We start from the raw sequence: 21,943 nt of genomic DNA on the forward strand, positions 1-21,943 counted from the left end.
TTTTCTTCTTAAAACCATCAACACATAAAAAAAAAAAAAAACCATTCCCAGGCCTTCTCAATTAAATTCTTTCCATAACTTTTGGATGATGATTGGGTTCAGAGGAGAACAAGTATCAATTCTCCCCACATTACAATGTAAACAGTTTTATGCTTGTCTAGTACTCTATCATTATTTATTCATGTTCACCTTTTTATGCGTTCTGTTGATATTTTATGTTAGAAATTCAAGGTTTCTACAGAGCTCCGGTGTTTTCATAAGGAATAAGGGGATATCATCTATTTCATTAATAGATGCACCATGTTCCTAAATTTTGCTGGTAAATTCTTTTTATTTATAAGCCACTATATTATTTGCCTTCTGTATTATTATATTCCAAGTTCTCTATTCCTTTATACAGTGATTGTTAAATCACTTATGAGTCAGACTATATGGCTCTTTGGAATTTAAATTCTTTCTGGATACTTGCAATATTTTCTTTAACATGGAAACTGAGTTCTGGTTATTATATTCCCTGGAATTTTTAAGGGGGGGAGAGATTCTTTCAGGAAGTGAATAGTGATTCTATTTATACTCTGCTCTCAGGTTCTAAGAAATTTGGACTATTTTGTTTTAATATTTCTCAAGTCTAGCTCATTTTGGGTCATGGAATTCAGATAATCCAATAACTCTCAAATTCCTAATCAATTTTTTTTCCAAATCAGTCATTTTTACTATGAGATAGTTTACATTTTCTTCTCTTTTTTGTTTTTTCAATTTTTAAATATTTCTTGTTGTTTTGTGAAATCATTGGTTCCTATTTGATCCACTGAAATTTTCAGTGATTTTATTGTTTGGGCAAGTTTTTTTTTTTAATCTCTTGTGCCAAACTCTTAATTCCCTTTCCAATTTTTTCTTCCATAACTCTCATTTCTTTTTCATTTTCCCCTCTAGCATTCTCAACTTATTTAAAATTCTTAAAGTGCTATGTAAATACTTCATTATTAGCTCTTAGTTGTCTGGTAACTAGTAACTCTGCAAAGGGAAGAATAGAAAAGTATTCAATGTACAGTATGAATCAACTATGTTACAGGTAATTCCTTTGAAGACATAAAAGAAATGTTTGATACAAAAAGGTCACATAAACGCACACTGAAAAGACTTAAATAATCAGTCATTTATAATTGCATTTATGCCCTCCTGGGAAGTTAAAATTTTAAACATCAGAATATGATGCATTTCATAGGACTACTGAATAGGTTTATCACCTCGAGGAATCTCCTTCAAGATAGATGACTTACCTGGCAAGCCAGGCTTAGACTCTTCTCTTTTCTGCAGTTGTATTCTCTGATCTGATCTAACTCCCTCTTCTGCCAGACTCTGACCAATGGACCCAGGATCTTCAATATCTCAAATTTGTGAGCTTGGCTTCAAGATTTTGACACATCCATCTCAGGATCATTGTTCAGCATCACCTATGATTAGGAAAAAAAAAAACAGCCAACAACAGCCATAAAGCAGAAGAGGTAGTCAAAGGTGCTGAATGAAACTCCTCTTGAATCCCCCTGTTCTCACTGTCAGCCTTCTCCTTCAATCCAGGGATAGACTTGAGTAGTGCTGATGGAATCTTTAGACTGTAGACAGGAAGAGGGAATTGAAGATGGGTGACTCCTTTTTAAAGATCTATTGAGTCAACAATACTTCTGCTGAATGACTAATAAAGGATTGCTTTGTCACACCTAAAACATCCAAGACACTTCAGTTCTAAATTACACATGAGGGGCTTTATAAGATATTAATCTTCAAAGTGTCCATGTGAGCACATGTAACTGGTTAGAAACAGGCAGGGCACCTGCAAACTACCCTGTTATAACTATATCTGTCAAGGATATAACTGTCCATTTACCTAAGTTTATAACCTTAGAGACAAATTCAGTTTTTTATAATACTTAGTTCTGTTCATTCATAGCCAATCAGCTACCAAGTCTTGACAGTTCTAACTCTGTCACATCTCTAGCATCTTTCCATTTCCTCTATTCATGTAGCCTTGAGCCTAATTCAGGTCATCATCACCTCTTACCTGAACTATTGCAATGGCATCCTAAGTAGTCTTCCTGCCTCAAGTCTCTAGTCTCTCAAATCCACACAGCTGCCAAAGTGATCTCATGTCAGTCTTCTACTTAATAAACTTCTGTGATACCTTAGTGTGTGTAAATCAAACTATTCTGTTTAGTGTTCAAAGTCTTCATAATCTGACATGCCTTTCTAGGCTATTATATGCAAAATTCCTTCATCACATATTCCTGTAGTTCAGCCAACCTAACCTTTGTACTATTCTGTACACAAAATATTCTGTCTCATCTTCATTCATTTGTGCACAATGTCTCCCATAGAGTATGTTCCCCAATAGACTATGACCTTCTTGAAAGCAGGTATTGGTTTGGCGTTTTCTTTTTTCATAAGGGCTCCTAAGCACTTGGTACCAGAACAGGCAGTTAATAATGAACATATAAGCAGATACAGAAAGCTTTGAGTGCCACATAGTGGTTTTCATAGGCATAACAGCCCATGTAATCATTCAAAATACCAAAATCATCAGCTACTTCTCTCCACGAGATAGCCTATCCCATTTGGTACCTTTAATATTTTTTTGTGTACAAGTTGTGCCTCACACTCCAAGTAGAATACTTGGAATTGCTTCTGAAGCAAAGATTATTTTCTTTTATTATTTTTTTAGCTTCAGCACCTAGAACAGCACCTTATACATAGGTGATAAAAGCCCACCTACATTTAAAAAACAGAAAGGGTCCTGTGTATTTTGAGATCATAAGACCATAAAATTAGATTTAAATAAAAAATAACAATAGCAAAAATTAACAAACTACATCAAACTTGTAATTTGTTCTTTCTTTCTTTTTTTTTTTTTTTTTTTTGGTTGTGTACACAATTTGTTGATCTGCAATTAGAGATATAACCCAAGCAATTAGAGATATAACCCAAAAATATTCTAAAGCAGTTCATCTACAAAAAACCATGGGGGTTTTATTGAATTGAAACTATAGTAAAAGTCAACAATGCAAAGTATCAATCTAAAAAGTTATTGTAAAATATGTTACAATGAAAACGTAGTGTCCAAAAGGAGAAACAATTGTCCTTCTAAACAGATTGTGTTGAATCTGAAGGTATTCACCATATTTTACAAGACATGCACAATCTGGAATCTCCTTAGAAGACAGGAAAGTCCTCAAATTCATACCCTTGAGAGAATTGTTATTTAGGGTAGTTAACCTGGAAGAAATTAAATCACATTAAAATGTAAGCTCCTTGAGATCAGATATTTTTCTATTTTATCTTGTTTTCTTTGTATCACTAGTACCTAAGCAAGTCATTTTAAATCTCAGGACTGTAAAGGAAGATGGTGGTATAATGGAGTAAATTGCATGTCCTTCCCAAATTCCCTTCCAAATAATTTAAAATAATGTTTTCAGAACTTTTGCTCCACCCTTTTTGTAGTGGCAAGAAACTGAAAACTAAGTAGATGCCCATCAATTGGAGAATGGCTAAATAAGTTATAGTATATGAATGTTATGGAATATTATTGTTCTATAAGAAACGATCAGGAGGATGATTTTAGAAAAGCCTGGAGAAATTACATGAACTCATACTAAATAAAATGAGCAGAATCAGGAGATCATTATACATGGCAACAACAAGATTATATGATGATCAGTTCTGATGAACGTGACTCTTTCCAACAATGAGATAATTGAGGCCAGTTCCAATGATCTTGTGATGAAGAGAGCCAGAGAAAGGACTATGGGAATTAAGCGAATCACACCATAGTATTTTCATGTTTTTTTTTGTTATTGTTTGCTTGCATTTTGTTTTCGTTCTCATTTTTTTCCTTTTTGATCTGATTTCTCTTGTGCAAAAAAAAATTGTATAAATGTGTATACATATATTGGATTTAACATATATTGGATTACTTGCCATCTGGGGGGGAGGGAAATTTTTGAAACACAAGGTTTTACATGTTTTGAAATTAAAAAGCTTTGACAAGGAAAAAAAAAAGAAGAACCTTTGCCCTGTCACTGGGGGTGGGGGATGGGGAGGAAAGGGAGGGTGACAAAAGGAAGATTGGGAGAACTGTCTTCTGTTACTGGAGATGAGTTCAGGAACATTGACTGGATAAAGTCTTAGGCTGTGAGTGTGAGCCAGCACACACTGGTGAGTGAAGTAACAGAGGGACAACAACCTGCTTATTAATGGAGAGGACCAGTTGTGGTAATTCACAAGACAGCAGAGTCTGATTTCAGTTCTGAGACAAAGTGGTGAAATTTGTAACCCTAAGAGAATAGAAGCTGATGGAGCATTTCTAGGATCTCAGAAAGTGAGAACATTTATGATGGTAGCAGGGGAAATGTAGAGAGAAGGGTCCTGGTTACAGCTCAAGGGTAGATAAGAATATCTGTATTTAAATCCTGCCTCAGATACTTGCTAGCAATCATGGATTCAGACAAAATTAAAGTTAAAATAGAATCAATTTTAAAAGATAAGCAGAAAAACTATAGTATGTTAAAAAAAAAAGGTGCTATAGGATTATGAAGTAATATGAGAACTAAATATATATGCACCAAATTTATAAAGGAAAAGTTAAATAAATTGCAGATGGAAATAGATAATAAAACTCCAATAATGATTTCAACTTTCTCCTCTTAGAACTAGATAAAGCTAACCAAAAAAGTAAATAAGAAGTCAAGGACATGAATAAAATTATATGTTCTGGTAATGCATGTGTCAACCTCATTATCAGTGTGTACATCCTTGGAAAGTATACTGCCAAGGTAAGTGGACTCATCCATAGCTCCAAAACTTCTTCATTTGCTGTAACCAATGGTTCCACATATAGATGGTATGGTGTTGGAGTAGAGTGGAGTATCTGTGTTTTCTTGATATCAGAGGTTAGGCCAAAATTATCACAAGCAGTAGAGAAATGATCCATATTTTATTGTACCTCAATTTAGGAGGCTGCATTGAATGCACAAGCATCTGCAGGCAAAAAAAAAAAAAAAAAAAAGTCATACACCAATACTTCCTCTGTTTTAATTTTGACTTGTAGCCTTTTCAAATTGAAGAATTTACCATCAATATGGTGGCTGACTTTGATGCTATGTTTGTTTTCATTGAAGGCATTTGACAATGTGACTGAAAACATTGATTGTCACTTGTAGGAAAATGCCATGCCACCATCATTACATGATGGGAGCCTATGCTCCGACTATGATGAACCCCAATGAGGTCAAAGAACAACTTATGAAGACCAAGAAACAGTTTTCTGCCAAAAGAGAACAAGATTATAATTCTGGATGACTTTATGCTAGAGTAGGTTCAGACTACCATACTTGCAGGGAGTCCTTAGAGGAATGGAGTTGGAAATGGCAACAGCAATGATCGTTTAATATTGAAGATTTGTGCATCTCATAACATTCTCATCACCAATACTGTATTTCATTTACCTAAACACAATGAAACTTCATGAATGCACCTCAAAGAAAATATTGGCATTAAAAGCCTATGTGATTATAAAAAGAGAAAGACAGAATGTGAGAGTGATCAAGGCAATGTGTAGTGCAGAGTGCTGGACTGATCATAGACTTATTCTCTCCAAGCAGAATATTTGCAGTCAACAAAAGTGGCATCTCCAAGGCAAAAAGACTACTAGAAGAATTAATTTCAGCAGATTGAAGTGCTTCTCTGAGAGGGAACAGTTGGTTGCCAACTTGAAGGTTAAATTGAGTCAATACATAGTTGGCAACAAAGGAGCAGAAAAGGAATGAGCAGCTTTCAGAGATTTGGCATGTAACACTACATTTGCTCATCTGGGTCAGAAAACTTGTGAACATCAAGTTGGTTTGATGAAAATGATGGGGGGAAATTCAGAATCTGCCAAATGAAACACAAGAACACCACAGGGCCTACCGCAAGGATGTTGCATCCATTTCTAAAAAGATAGGATTCAATTCCATCAAAAGTAAAGTATAATCAAAACTTAGAGAGATGCAGGATTCTTGGCTCAGTAAAAAGGGAGATGAAATTCAGTTTTATGCTGATAACAACAATTGAGAGCATTTTTATGATGCGCTGAAGGCTATTTATAGGACAAAGACCTATGGTCTCAACTATGAGCTGATGATACCACACTGATTAACAATGAGGACATGAACCTAGAAAGATGGGCTGAACACTTACAAACTATCATTAATCAGTGCTGAAGCTACTAACTGTTTACCTCAAATTGAACTCAAAATCATTCCCTTACTGTAGTTCCAGATGAAGACGAGATTTTGAATGCTATTAGGTTAGTTTCATGTGGTAAAGCACCAGGTGCTGATTCTATTCCAGCTGAGATTCACAAGTTGGAGGGTCCATAGCTCATACAAAAACTGACTGAAATTTTCCAGATTTTGTGGCAAAAGGAAGTGGCCCTGGGAATTCAAGGATTCCTCCATTATCCATGTAAAGGGAATAGATTGTCCAGTGACAATCTCTCTTAGTCATTGCTGGCAAGATTCTTGTCCTCCCTAATAGGTTGACACTACACACACTACACATAAAAAAAGATCATCTATCTGAGAGCCAGCGTGACTTCAGAAAGGGCCAAGGAGCTGTCAGTATGGTGTTTACTGCCCAACAACTCCAGGAAAAATTTCGGGAGCAGAACAGAGGTCTGTATACATTTGTAGATCTGACCAAGGCCTGGAAGTGAGATAGCCCAAAGGATAGAGCATGGGCCCTGAAGTCATTTCCTAGTTGTATGACTCTGGGCAAGTCATTGAACCCCAATTGCCTCACCAAAAAAATTTAATTAAAAAATACTATCCTTAATACTTTATTTTCTCTTCTTACCCTCGTATTCCTTATTTTATCCTCCCCTCTAAAAATCCCTCATATATATATATATATATATATATATATATATATATATATATATATATAAAGATTATTAAAGACATAAAGCAATGATTAAGGTCAAATTATTTACTTATGATATATGAAAATCTTATTAATATTAATAATTATTCATTACTATTACTAATTGAAATAGCATTCTTTAATCTGTTATTAGTAAGGTAGTTTGAAAGAAAGGGCTGAGTTGTGTATAAGGAAGTGATTCTAAAAAACAAAATAGAAAAGATAAAAAGGAGAAAATATCTCATAAAATTGAGCTTGAAAGGAAGAACTAATATAGAGGAAGCAGATGGGGATGCAGAGATGATCATATTGGAACCTTACTTTCATCTGGATTGAAGAAGCAACGTAAATATCTGAAGAGATTCAAAAGTATCCTGAATTTTGAGAAAGGTAAGAAACCTGAAGGATAATGTGGGGAAGGGACTTTTAGAAGGGCACATTGATCACAATTGTTTTTTAAAATAGTGCTGTTATAGTATACAATATTCTCTTGGTTCGACTCATTTTACTTTTCATTATTTTATGCAAGTCTATATGTGTTTTTTTAAGATGATAAGAGTTCATCATTTCTTATAGCACAGTAATAGTTCATCACAATCATTCACCAGAATTTAAAGTCATATCCCTATCCTCAATTTCCAGTTCTTTGTCATCATAAAGAGAGCTGCTACAAATATTTTAGAACATATAGGTTCTTTTTCTTTGTCCCAAATCATCTTTGGAAATGTCTGTATTAATAGCATTGCCAGGTCAAATGGTATAGGCAGTTCAATGACTCTTTGGATATAAAGATGGCTCTCTAATATGGTTAGAGCATTTCATAGTTCCAGCAACAACGAATTAATATCCCATTTTTTTTACATCCTCTACAACATTTGTCTACTTTTTTCAATCATTTTAGGTTAATATAATAAGTGTAAAATAATATCTCAAGGTTGCTTTAATTTGAATTTCTTAATAATAATTTAGAGCATTTTTGTATGCCTATGAATTGTTTAGATTTCTCTATTGGAAAACTGCTTGTTCATGTCTTTTGAGCATTTATCAATTGAAGAATGACTCATATTCCTAAAGATTTGACAAAGTTCTTTATATATTTGAGATATGGGATCTTTATCTGAGAAACTAGCTGTAAATTTTCTCCAAATTTTCTGATTTTCTTCTGATTTTGGTTATATTTGCTTTATTTGTATAATATGTTTTTAATTTAGTGTAACCAAAATTACTAATTTTATACCTTACTCTACTCTTGATCTTTTGTTTATTCATGTTGTTCGCCTATCCTTAAGTCTGAATGGTGATATTTTCCATTTTCTTCTAATCTGCTTGTAACATCTCTTTATATCCAGATCCATTTTGACCTTATCTTGATAAATGATGTAAAATATTAATCTATGCTCAATTTTAATGTACTACTTTCCACTTTTTCCAACAATTTTTACCAAATAATAAATTCTTATCCCAAACTCTTAAGTCTTTACACTTGTCAAATACAAGGTCACCATATTTACTTGCTGCTATAAATTGTATGTCCTTTGAACTACATTTCTATTTTTAGCCTATATCATAGTTTTGATAATTATTGCCTTATAATGTTAAGATCTGACATCTATACCTTTTTCCCTTGTTTATTCATTAGTTCATTAAAAATTCTTGACTATTTGTTCTTCCAAAAGAATTTGTTATTGTTTTTTTGTAATTCAATAGAATAATTTCTAAAATAATCTTAAATTTTGTAAAAAAGTAAATAAGTTATGTAGAATAATAAGCAAAGAAAGTATCCTACCATGTTCCTTTTAGGAAACAAATATGTTACTGATAACTAAAACAAAAAAAAAGAAAATTATAGACCAATTTCATTAATAAATGTGGATACAAAAATCCAAATAAAATATTAGCTAAAAGATTACAATATATTACAAAGATGGTACATTTTGACCAAGTACCATTTATATGCAGGCATACAAACATGGTTTAACATTAGGAAAACTATTAACAGAACTGATTATATAAATAATAAAACTTAAGTCTTATTGTTTTAGCAAGAGATGCAGAGAAAGTTTTGAGAAAGTTAAATGTTCAATTCCATTAAAAAAAAAACACTTAAAATCATAGGTATAAATGGATTTTTCCTTAAAATGATAACAAAGTATTTATTTTAAACCACCCAGAAGAATTATTTGTAATAGAGCTAAGTAAGAAGCCTTCCCGACAAGATCAAGTAAACAGGAATGTCCACTAACAAAAATATTATTCAATATTGGCTTGGAAATTATAGCAATAGCAATAAGAAAAGAAAAAGCAATAAAAAGAATCATAATTGGAAATAAGGTAACAAAACTATCTTTTTTCCAGACAAAATGATGATATACTTGGAAAATCTCAAATATTCAATTAAAATGTTAGTTGAAACAATCCTTTTAGGCAAAATGGAAAGATATATATGGTAAATCCACATAAATTATCAATATTCCTTTATATCACAAACAAAATCATCAAAAAAAATATAGTAAGGAGCAGCTAGATGGTGCAGTGGATAGAACACCAGCCCTGAAGTTAGGAGAACCTGAGTTTAAATCTGGCCTCATGGAGAGACTTACACGAACTGATGCTGAGTGAAATGAGCAGGACCAGGAGATCATTATATACTTCAACAACAATACTATATGATGACCAGTTCTGATGGACCAGGCCATCCTCAGCAACGAGATCAACCAAATCATTTCCAATGGAACAGTAATGAACTGAACCAGCTATGCCCAGAAAAAGAACTCTGGGAGATGACTAAAAACCATTACATTGAATTCCCAATCCCTATATTTATGCACACATGCATTTTTGATTTCCTTCACAAGCTAATTGTACAATATTTCAGAGTCTGATTCTTTTTGTACAGCAAAATAACGTTTTGGTCATGTATACTTATTGTATATCTAATTTATATTTTAATGTATTTAACATCTACTGGTCATCCTGTCATCTGGGGGAGGGGGTGGGGGGGTAAGAGGTAAAAAATTGGAACAAGAGGTTTGGTAATTGTTAATGCTGTAAAGTTACCCATGCATATATCCTGTAAATAAAAGGCTATTAAATAAAAAATAATAATAATAATAAATAAATAAATAAATAAATAAATCTGGCCTCAGATATTTAATACTTCCTAGCTGTGTGCCTCTGGCCAAGTCATCCCAATTGCCTCAGGGGAAAAAAATAGTAATAAAAACTCCATTTAAATAAAGCTAGACAGCATAAAATATCTGGGAGTACAGCTGTAAATCCAAGAACTATATAAACAAAATAATAAAAAACATTTTATACAAATAAAATCAGATTCAAATAATTGGAGAAATATTAATTGCTTATAACTAGACAGAGTTAATATAATAAAATGACATTTTTACCTAAACTACTTTATATTTTCATTCACATTTAATTAACAAGCATTTATTTTGTTCTTATTATTTATCAGACATGTACTAAAAACTTTATTACAAAAAAAAAAAAACAAAAAAAAACCCTGAAAGTCCTTCCCTCAAGGAACTTCCATTCTATTTGTTAGCCCTATTCCAGATAAAGTCCCATATGGAAGTATTTGCAAGGTGCTGTGCTGGCCAGGGGTAGGAAGGCTGATCATTCCAAGTTCTGAAATTTCTAGGCTTTTCACCACCCCAGTCGTCTTCTACATGTTTTTAGCAGGGCTGACCTTTCAGAAATATAGCACCCAGAACCAAAAAATGCTCTAGACATTGTCTGAGTCAGGCAGCTTACAATGACTCAATATCTTCATTTCCACTGGACATAATGCTGCTCAATGAAGTTAGGCTCAATTTCATCCACTCTGTCCCATGCTATCTCTTCTGGCCATTTTAGCCACTCAATTTTGTAATGTTCATCACATTTCCTTTAAATTATCTCATCCACACTCTTCATCTGCTCTACCCTACTGCATTCACTCCTCCTCACTCAGGCCATCCTGATTGTGCCACAAGTAATGAATTGCTACTTTACCTTTACCTCCTTAATTCTTAATTCTCAGCATATGAAACCTGGATAATTAGAACAGCTGTCCAGTTCAGAGATTATGCAAAACATGATTTCTAGTTGATCCTTGGCAATATACCAACTATAAGGGATTCCCTATCCCTTTCCCAGGGTTTAAGGACCCCAAAAAAGAAAGTGTCAGTATGAATTAAGTTTGGATGGTGGTGGAGAAGGAAGAAGAATAAGGCTAAAAATAGAAGTCACATTTACCCCCTAACCTGTGCTCAGCTGAGCTGAACTAAGCTGGGGGTCAATGATGAATATAGTGGTGATCTATGTGCAGTACCTCTTAATATCATCAAACAATAGGAAGATTTCTCCTAGAGGTTATCTGGCCTTGGCACCAGTCATGGAATGGGAAACAAATCTCTTCTCTATAATTTCACTTCTATTTCCTCTATTCCTTCCTCATGGTCCTCCTTCTTTTCCCCAGGCAAGACATGAACAGGTATATTTACTTTCAAAAAGGGAGATCCCCTAAAACAGAAATCAGATCTATTTCATTCCCACCCCACCTTTATAAACTTGCTCCACACCTCTTTTGGCATCAGTATGATATAACTCATACCCTTCCCACCAGAATACACAAACCACACACATTCTTTCTAGAGATTATGTCCTGTGATGGTACCTCTCATTGTTATATCTGTCTGCTCAGGAGATGTCCCGTTAGGTTGAAAGTACTTTTGTTCACTCCCCAGCCCTTAACAGGTACGTGGCACATATTAGATGTTAATAAATTCTTGATAATTTTACTTAACTAGACTCCTATTCCAAATTTAATCCTCTTTTCATTATTAAATAGTGCTTTCCAAACTTAAAGAAGACTTATAAAAGTATAAGATAAACTATTCATGTATCAAGTGAGGACTCTTTTCTTTATTTTGTCCTGGAACTACAATTACATCCACTTAGGGAATGATTAATATGGAAACTCCCTCTATTAATTCAGTTACCATAGAGAATGGCTTGGGACAATCGAGAGGCTAAATGACTTGCCCATGGTCACATAGCTGGTATGTGTCAGAGGCAGGACTTTCTGAGCCCAAGGCTGGCCTCCTGGCCACAATATCAAGTCTCATAGATTTTTTATGGTTGCATATTAATGCCTTACTCTTAAAACCACAACTCTAATATTAGCTTACTAACCCACTCAGTTTCAGGTTTAATGTTGAGACAAAATGAGGCATTTGCAAGTCACTGAATATTTAACATCACACATTTTAAAACATTTGCCTCAAGGTAGCAAGGATATAGAACAGAGAAAGAGTGACATTTGGCTCCTCTAGATACAGTCCCCTTTGTCTTTTCTGGAAATCCATCTGGTTAGCCAGTTGCCAGGATCTGGTGATTTCCATGGTCTCAAGTACCCACCAATTCTGAGAGATGCTGATCAAACATGGCTGGGGTCTTTTGTGCCCCAAACTAGGAATCTGTATCAGGGAAGCTGGACAAATCAGGATTTGTAGAGGAGAGGTTACATTACAATGTATTTGGGATTTGAGATGGGACAAATTTTCACATTTCTGATATGGGATTCCATGATGTTCCAGGCTCCTCAGAAATATATCATATAAGCATGTCTAAAATATCCACAGATAGTATTTTAAAAAATGGTGCAGGAATCCAAATCTTGAATGTGCCAGGAGAGTATATTGTAAAATGTTACAATTGTATTTTATCCCAATGTCTTACTTCTAACTCATTGCCTATGATTCTTATTTTTAAACATCCATCTTATGTGATAGTGCCTACTAAGATCAATCATAATTGATACAGGTCAGTAAGTGAATAGGCTTGGGATAACATCAAAAGAAAATTAGAAAACAATAGAAGTAGGAAAAAGAGAATTGTTGAATTTTTCATTGCTAGAGTTCTAGGAGTCATAGCAATTATTACTTCACTTGACCATTTCAGCTACAGGCTCCAACAGAATCTATTCAGACTGCCCATTTCACAAATCATTTGAGAAAAAATATGTCACAAGCTCTTAAAGAACAAATGAATATAGATAATAAGCTAAAACAAGAACTAAATTTAACAATCAATTAATGTGATTAGGGGATTATATAAATAATTTGGAAACTTGATTACAACTAGCTTGTAATTATAGATTTATTCATGTATGTGTTACTCCATATAAATATGATGACACCACCAATGTTACATGGATTCAAATAAGGAACAGAATAACTGGAACATATATAATTCTAACCTTACTTGGGATATACCTCAGTTAGCTGCTTTAACAGATAAATTTGCAGAAAGTACTGCTCCTAGAATTGATCCTGATAGCATAGCAAACCAAATGTTTAGATGGTTAAAAAAAGATAGATCTTGTAAACTTCTAGGCTTTTGCACTTTGTTCCTCTTGCATGTATCATTCTTATACATATTAACTTAGCTCCTTGTGCTTTCCAGTATGTTTTTCATCCATAGTCATCTATGGGAATTGAAGTTCACATAGGAGCCAAAGGATCTGAGCTCAAGTCCTTGTCCCACCATTCACTGATTCTGAATGGGTTGGAATAGATGTTCTCAGAGGTCACATCTAGCTCAAAAACCTTGTAATTCTCATTGATTTAATTGTTTCCTTAATACCACTGCTTGGTGGCAATGTCATCATGTTAATGCTATTAAAAAGCCAAGTTCATTTGGGGTTTCCACCAGTCAAATTCTCATTATCATAAGTCCCTATGAACTTTTTCTCATGATTGTGTAGAAATTTTGCAGATTTCCATGCTCCAATCTAAGATAATGATAATACCAATGCTAATATCTCAGGTTTCTACAGGGTTTTGAAGTTCCAAACCATTTTCCAACAATAACCTTTTGATAAGTTAGTACAAGCCTTATTATCCTCCTTTTGCAATAAGGAAAGCTCCTCTAATAAGTAGAGAGTCCCAGATAAACTTGAATTGATCTGGCAACCTCTTCTCTTTCTGCCACCTCTCTTTAGATGATCTCATGAAATCCACTGGGTTCAATTAGCCTCTTTGCAGAGTACTCTCAGATTTATATAACTACCTTTCATCTCTTAAACTCAGGCTCCAAAGATTATCTAAACTTAACTAAAGTACATTTCCAATTGGATATCCAGAATGCATCTCATACTCAATTTGTCTGAAATGTAACTCATTACCTTTTTTCCCAAACTGTCCCAATTCTAAACTTCCCTATCTCTTTTGAGACCACAGACATTCAAACTGGGACCTTTCCTCAATACCTCATGCTCTATATAACCCCATTACATCATCTAATTACTTATTGTGTCTTGATTGTTTTACTTTCCCAACATCTTTAACATCCATCACTACTCACAAATCCACCATCCCCATTTGATGTTTCATATCCTATCTCTGGAATGTTACTAAAACCTCTTACTTGATCCCCTTCCCTCCAGGTTCTCCTGTCTCTAATCAATTCTTCTCATAGCTGCCATATTAGGATTTGTAAAGTTCCCATCTGATCTCCATATTCAAAAAACTTTAGTGGCTCCCTATTTTTCTAGGATATAATACAGACTTTCAGCTTAATAATTTAAGTCTTTCACAATCAGGCATTTCACTTGCTTCCCATCACTCTGTTCCAGATAAACTGGCTTACTTTCTATTCCCCAACAGCAATATTCTGTCTCCTGCCTTCATATCTCTATCTAAGCTGACCTCAGTTCTTGGAAATTTTTCCCTCCAGAACTCTTAATCTTCTACTCTTAGTGCTCTTTCTATCTGTGGAGGTTCATCTCTGATGACACCTCTTAGGACTAAGTTTTCAAATCCTACTATTTTTATTGCCTTCCCCCTCCACATTGTTTTTCAAATGTAGCATTCTCCTACCCACCCCTGTGTGGCCTTCACCAGTAGCTTGTACATTCTATCAAAGCAGGAACTATTCTTTGTTATGACTTTTTTTGTGTGCTAGGTCTAGCTAGTCCAGGTCCTATTTTTTCTCTATTTTTTTCAGGAGCACTTCTACAAAAAGCAAAGGGGGAGGTGCTCTTTCCTTTCTTCTTAAGTTCATCCATGAGGAGAGAGTATGAATAAGGGAGCTGCCAGCCAGTGCTTCCTCCCTTTAGGGGAAGGAGAAAGGAAGTAGGAAGATGCTCCCGAAGCTCTTTTGAACAGGTCCTCTTTCTGATGGACCAGCGGGCTTCCTCCTAGGTTGATATTGCAGCTACCCTCCTGTACTTGATAGGTGTCTAGAGCAGAACAATGGACATGGCTGAACTTAGTCTGAGTCAAAATAGTTTATGTTTAATATTGGAACAAAATGGGACACATGGAGGCTTTTCCACTGTTAACCAAAAGATATATTTAGCCACAGATGGAGAAGCATATTCAACAAGAATACATACTGAGAAAACTTTGAAATAATTAATCTGAGGAAATCTCCCCTGGCTGAGTTGCCCATTGTTTCCCCCCATCCAAATATGAGAGAAACAGACAGAAACAGAGACACAGAGAGAACAAGAAATCCTAAGCCAGAGACTCCTCCAGACTAAATCATGTGTTAAAATGAGAGAAGACAAAAAAAAAAAACAGACATAGAGAAATAAGCAAAGAGATCAGAAACAGAATGACAGAGGGAAATGGAGGATGGAGAGAGAGAGGAAAGGAGAGAGAGGGAGAGAGGAGATTATAATAGACAATTTAGCAGTAAGAGCAGAAATCTTTTCAACCAATGTAGCAACCCTACCTATACCTGGTAAATTGATTGTAGTATAATTGTCACATTTGTCCATATTTCCAGTACTAGAAATATCTTGAAGTCCCTGGGGGAGATATTGCATTGTACTTTCAAGTGCCTTCCCCAATAGCTTGCATCAAAGAATCATATTAAAATCCTTTTAAAACAATTGTTGCTAGCCTTTCACAAAGGAGAAGGAAGAGGAGGAGAAGGAGCAGGAGGAGAAAGGTGAGGAAAAGAAGAACCAAGTTTCAAATAGTTGCTGTTATGCTCTCTTAATTTATGAGACAGTCTACATGTGACTTTTAGGGTCTCCTTTGCAATATGTACTTTATACTAATTCCTTATAAATGTACTTATTATTCTAACTATGTAAGTGGAGGGTTGTTAGAGTGTCTATGCAAGATAAAATTAAAACTCACTATATAATCCTAAAATTCCAGGGATATGCCTTGATTTTCATCTTCTCACAGGCCACTCATCAACTGATTGGTATTTATATTTCAAGTACATTGTAATTTTTAAAATCCCTTCTGGGAGCCAAGAAGGTGAATCATTCTATCATTCTAGTATCTTTTTCAACCCTTGGTGGAGTCACAAAGAATCAGATATGAATGAAATAAGTAAACAATAGCAAGGTCTTGCAATTATGAATGCTTTTTTTTCCCATCATCAATAAAATAACTGACAGTTTCTAAGAGCTATACTATGGTTAATAAAATAAGAGTAATAATAATGATGATGATAATAATAATAATATAACCTCTTCTCACAAAAATAGTATGGTATAGTGGACAAATAAATGAAGGAGAAGCCAAAATATCTGGATTTAAGTCCTTGTGCTAGCCTTCACTGACTCTGAGACCCTTCTTTGATCACCAGTTTCCTTATATGTAAAATGAATGAATTATACTAAAAAATCTCCAAGGTACATTTAGATCAAAGACTTTGTGATTCACACTGATTTCCTGAACACTTGCATTTCCAGCAACCAATCAATTGCCAGGTGCTGCCTCGGTACCACCACAAGGGGGCAATGCCACCATATTAATATATGCTATAAGAAACCAAGGCTCTTTGGGAGTTTGCAACAATCACAATCCCACCATTACAATTGTTTATGGACACAAAGAATTTTTTCTCATAATTTTGCAGAAATCTTGCAGATTCCTAAGTTCCAATCTGAGGTAATGATAATATCAATGCTAATACTTTAGATTTCTATAGGGTTTCAAGGTTCTAAGGCATTTTCCCAACAACCTTTTGATGAGTTGGTATAAACATTATTATTCTGTTTTTGTACATAAGGAAAGCTCCTCTAATAAGTCATGAGTCCCAGATAAACCTAAATTTTTCCAGAAACTTCTCTTTCTGCCATCTCTTTGGATGATCTCATCAAATCCACTGGGTTCAATTACCTTTTCTTTGCTTTTTTTTTTTTTCTTTTTAATTTTTATTTTCCCCAGTTACGTATAGAAACAACATTTTTTGTTATACTTGTACATTCCTTTTTTGCATATTTCTTTATGAATCATGTTGGGAGAGAAAACTCAAAACAAAAGAGAAAAAACATGACATAAAAAAAAGTGAACATAGCGTATGTTGATTTACATTCCATCTCCGTAGTTCTCTCTCTGTATTTGGATGGTATTTTCTATCCAAATTTTATTGGGATTGCCTTGGATCACTGATGAGCTGAGAAAAAGCAAGTCCATCATTTTTTAATTGTAATAAATTTATTTATTTTTAATACACATTGCTTTATGAATCATGTTAGAAGAAAAAAGTCAAAGCAAAAGGGAAAAACCATGGAAGAGACCAAAAAAAAAAAAAAAAAAAAAAAACCAGAAAAAAAAAGTGAACATAGCATGTATTGATTTACATTTAGTCTCCTTAAATCTTTCTCTGGATGCAGATAACATTTTCTGTCCAGAGTCTATTGGAATTGCTTCGGATCCCTGAACTACTAAGAACCAAGCCTTTCATAATTGATCGTAGTACATTCTTGTTGTTATTGTGTATAATATATTTTGGTTCTGCTTGTTTTACTCAGCATCAGTTCATAAAAATCTTTCCAGGCCTTCTAGCTTGTTCCATCATTTTTATAGAACAATAATATTCCATTACCTTCATGTATCACAACTTGTTCAGCCATTCCCCAATTGATGGGCATCCATTCCTTTTCCAATTCTTTGCTACCACAAAAAGAGCTGCTACAAACAATTTTGCATATGTGGGTCCTTTACCTTTCTTTATGTTTTCCTTGGGAAAACCCAGTATTGACACTACTGGGTTAAAGAATATACACAGTTTGATAGCTCTTTGGGCATAGTTATAGCTTGCTCTCCAGAATGGTTGGATTGTTTCACACTCCACCAATAGTGTACCAGTATTCCCACATCCCCTCTAACCTTTATCATCATCTTTTCCTATCATCTTAATCAGTCTGGGTATGAGATGGTACCTCAGAGTTGTTTTAATTTGCATTTCTTTAATGAATAGTGATTTAGAGAATTTTTTTTCATATAACTATAAATGACTTTAATTTTGTCATCTGAAAATTATCTGTTCATATCCTTTGATCATTTATCAATTAGGGAATGACTTGTATTCTTTTAAATTTGACACAATTTTTTATATATTTTAGAAATGAGACCTTTAGCAGAAGTACTGTCGGTAAAGATTTTTTCCCAGCTTTTTAATCTTCTTTCTGTTGTTTCTGTTTGTGCAAAAAAATTTAACTTAATGTAATTAAAATTGTCCATTTTGTCTTTCATAATGTTTTCTAGTTCTTCTTTGGTCACAAATTCATCTCTTCTCTTAAGATCTGATAGGTAAATTATCTCTTGTTCTCCTAATTTATTTGTGGTGTCATCCTTTATGCTCAAATCATGTATCCATATTTTGGTATAATGTGTGAGATGTAGGTCTATGCCAATTTTCTGACATATCATTTTCCAGTTTTCCCAGCAAATTTTTTTCAAATAGTGAGTTCTTATTCCAGAAGCTGGAGTTTGGGGATTTTTCAGATATTAGATTTCTATAGCCCTTGATTATTGTGTCATATGTATCTAATCTATTTCACTAATTCATCACTCTGTTTCTTAGCTGATGCAAAATGGTTTTGATTACTGCTATTTATAAGTTTTAGGTTTGGTACTTCTAAGCCACCATCCTTTATATTCTTTTTTCATTAATTCCCTTAATATTCTTGATCTTTTGTTCTTCCAGATGAATTTTTAATTAATTTTTCTAGTTCTATAAAATAATGGTTCAGCAATTTAATTGGTGTGGCACTGAAAAAGTAGACCAATTTAGACAAAATTGTCATTTTTATTACATTAGCTCAGCTTTGCCATGAACAATTGACATTTTTCCAATTGTTTAGATCTGATTTTATTTGTGTGAGAAGTGTTTTGTAATTGTGTTCATATAGTTCTTGGGTTTGTCTTTGCAGGTAGATCCCCAAGTATTTTATTTTATCTACAGTAATTTTAAATGTAATTTCTCTTTCTGTCTTGCTGATGGGCTTTGTCAGTAATATATAAAAATGCTAATCATTTGTGTGGCTTTGTCAGTAATATACAAAAATGCTGATGATTTGTGTGGATTTATTTTATTTCCTGCAACTTTGTGAAAGCTGTGAATTGTTTCCAGTAGGTTTTTGGATGATTTTCTAGGATTCTCTAAGTATATCATTATATCACCTGCAAAGTGTGATAGTTTTATTTTCTCATTGTCTGTTCTAATTCCTTTAATTTCTTTTTCTTTTCTTATTGCTAAAGCCAACCTTTCTAGTACAATGTTGAATAATGGTGGTGATAATGGGCATCCTTGTTTTACCTCTAATCTTATCGGGAATGCATCCAGCTTCTCTCCATTATAAATAATACTTGCTGTTGGTTTTAGATAAATATTGGTCATTATTGTAAGGAAAGCTCCCTTTATCCCTATTCTGTCTAGTGTTTTTAATAGGAATGGGTGCTGTATTTTGTCAAAAGTTTTTTTCCTGCATCTATTGAGATTATCAAATGATTTCTGTTGATTTTGTTATTGACATGGCCAATTATAGTAATAGTTTTCCTAATATTGAACCTGCCCTGCATTCCTGTATAACTCTTACTTGGTAATAGGCTATTATCCTGCTGATAAGTTGCTGTAATCTCTTTGCTAACATTTTATTTAAAATTTTTGCAATAATATTCAGTAGGGAGATTTATTTGTAATTTTCTTTCTTTGTTTTGACCCTTCCTGGTTGAGGTATCAGTGCCATATTCGTGTCATCAGAGGATTTCTTTACCTATTTTTCCAAATAATTTACATAAAATTGAAATTAATTGTTCTTTAAATGTCTGGTAGAATTCACTTGTGAATCCATCTGGGCCTGGAAATTTTTTTTTTTTTGTTGATCTTCTCCTTTTCTTTTATAGTAATCAAAGAGTTTAGAGATTTAAATATTTCCTTAACTACTGCTTTGACTTCATTGCCACAATACAATATTTTTTCATTTATTCATTGCTATCCTAAGGACCTCTGGTTGCCACAGCTTAAGATGAAACAGACATTAGTCTTTCCAAGAAGCTATTGCATTTTCTGTTGATGATTTTATCAGTTTCCAGAAAGTAGCTTCAAAGATCTGGTACTAAAGACACCAAAAGTAGCCCAGTCATGATGCTTGAGGGCCCTCCTGCTACACTGCCTTGGTCCATAGAAATTTCTCTGACAGTTTCCCAGATTTTATCCCTGAAAATGTGATGTCAATGTCCCTCTCTCCCAGCTAACAAATCCATCAGAGATCAAACTCTATGCCCCCCATCCTCACTTAAGCAAATACTTTCTTACAGTTTCCCTAGGATGGGGTTATTTACCACCTTTCATTTGGACACCTTCAGGGACAAGGATCTCTTTCTTTCCCAAGAGTTAAAATCCCAACTTGAAGATTTCTTACCTGGATGATCTTGGGAAGCACATAAAATTTAAGATCCTTTTCATCTCTATATCTCCTGTCCTATAATCCATTATAGGATGGCTAGTTATTTAGAATTATTCCTTTAGTTAAGGAACACACATACACACACACACACACACACACACATACACACACACATACACACACACACACACACACACACACACACACACACTTTCCTGTATGCTTTGTAGATCTTTTGTCAAACATAAATGGAATAACATGCAAAGTATCATATAAACTGGAGAGACATAGAAGAATTTCAGTCTGCTAATACAGAAGATATCACAGATTATTATCATAATCTTCTTGAACATTTATATAACACTTTAAGAGTTACAAATCACTATTGCATATATCATCTTATTTGATCTTTACAACTCTGAGAAATAAGCCCTATTATCATTCCCATTTTACAGATGAGGAAACTGAGGCTGAGGAAAATTAAGTGAATTTCCTGAGATCACATAGCTAATAAGTGTCTGAAATAGAATTTGGACTCAGGACTTCTTGACTTCAAGTCTGGCATTCTGACTATTAAACAACCTAATGGCTGCTTATCATTTGATCTATTCGTGCCCCACATGTATTAATCCAAATAATGATTGGCTTCTTTTTTAAAAAAATTATTAAAGCCTTTTATTTACAAAACATATGCAAGGATAATTTTTCAACATGATCTTTACAAAACCTTATGTTCCAAATTTTCCCCTCCTACACTCCGCCCCCTCCCCCAGATGGCAGATAGACCAATATATGTTAAATCCAATATATGTATATATATGTATGTATATATATATATATATATATATATATATATATATATATATATTCCCAACTTGAAGATTTCTTACCTGGATGATCTTGGGAAGTCATTTAAATTCCCTTATCTAATAACAGGGAAGTTAAGCACATAAAATTTAAGATCCTTTTCACCTCTGTATCTCCAATCCTATAATCCATTATAGGATGGCTAGTTATTTAGAATTATTCCTTTAGTTAAGGAACACACACATACACACACATACACACACACACACACACACACACACACACCTTTCTGTATGCTTTGTAGATCTTTTGCCAAACATAAATGGAATAACATGCAAAGTATATACTGTATGGGAAAGTATCATATACAGGGAAAACTGTATATTATATATATATATATTAATATATATATTATTATATTATATATATAAATATATATATATATTGCTGAGGATGGCCAGGTCCATCAGAACTGGTCATCATATAGTATTGTTGTTGAAGTATATAATGATCTCTTGGTCCTGC

General features: G+C 33.9%; 1 protein-coding gene across 1 annotated transcript in view; it reads right to left on the minus strand.

Moving 5' to 3' along the window:
• LOC116420766 (immunoglobulin alpha-2 heavy chain-like) overlaps positions 1-15,781 on the minus strand; it is a 60,033-nt gene extending 44,252 nt beyond the window's left edge. The window contains exons 1-2 of the mRNA XM_031947705.1: positions 15,694-15,781; positions 1,281-1,388 (exon numbers count right to left, since the gene is read on the minus strand). Of these exons, the coding sequence (XP_031803565.1) occupies positions 1,281-1,388; positions 15,694-15,781 (196 nt within the window). The remainder of the gene's footprint in view (positions 1-1,280; positions 1,389-15,693) is intronic.
• Positions 15,782-21,943: the final 6,162 nt, after the last annotated feature.

This window comes from Sarcophilus harrisii, chromosome 1 (genome assembly GCF_902635505.1).
Source record: "Sarcophilus harrisii chromosome 1, mSarHar1.11, whole genome shotgun sequence".
Taxonomy (NCBI): Eukaryota; Metazoa; Chordata; class Mammalia; order Dasyuromorphia; family Dasyuridae; genus Sarcophilus; species Sarcophilus harrisii.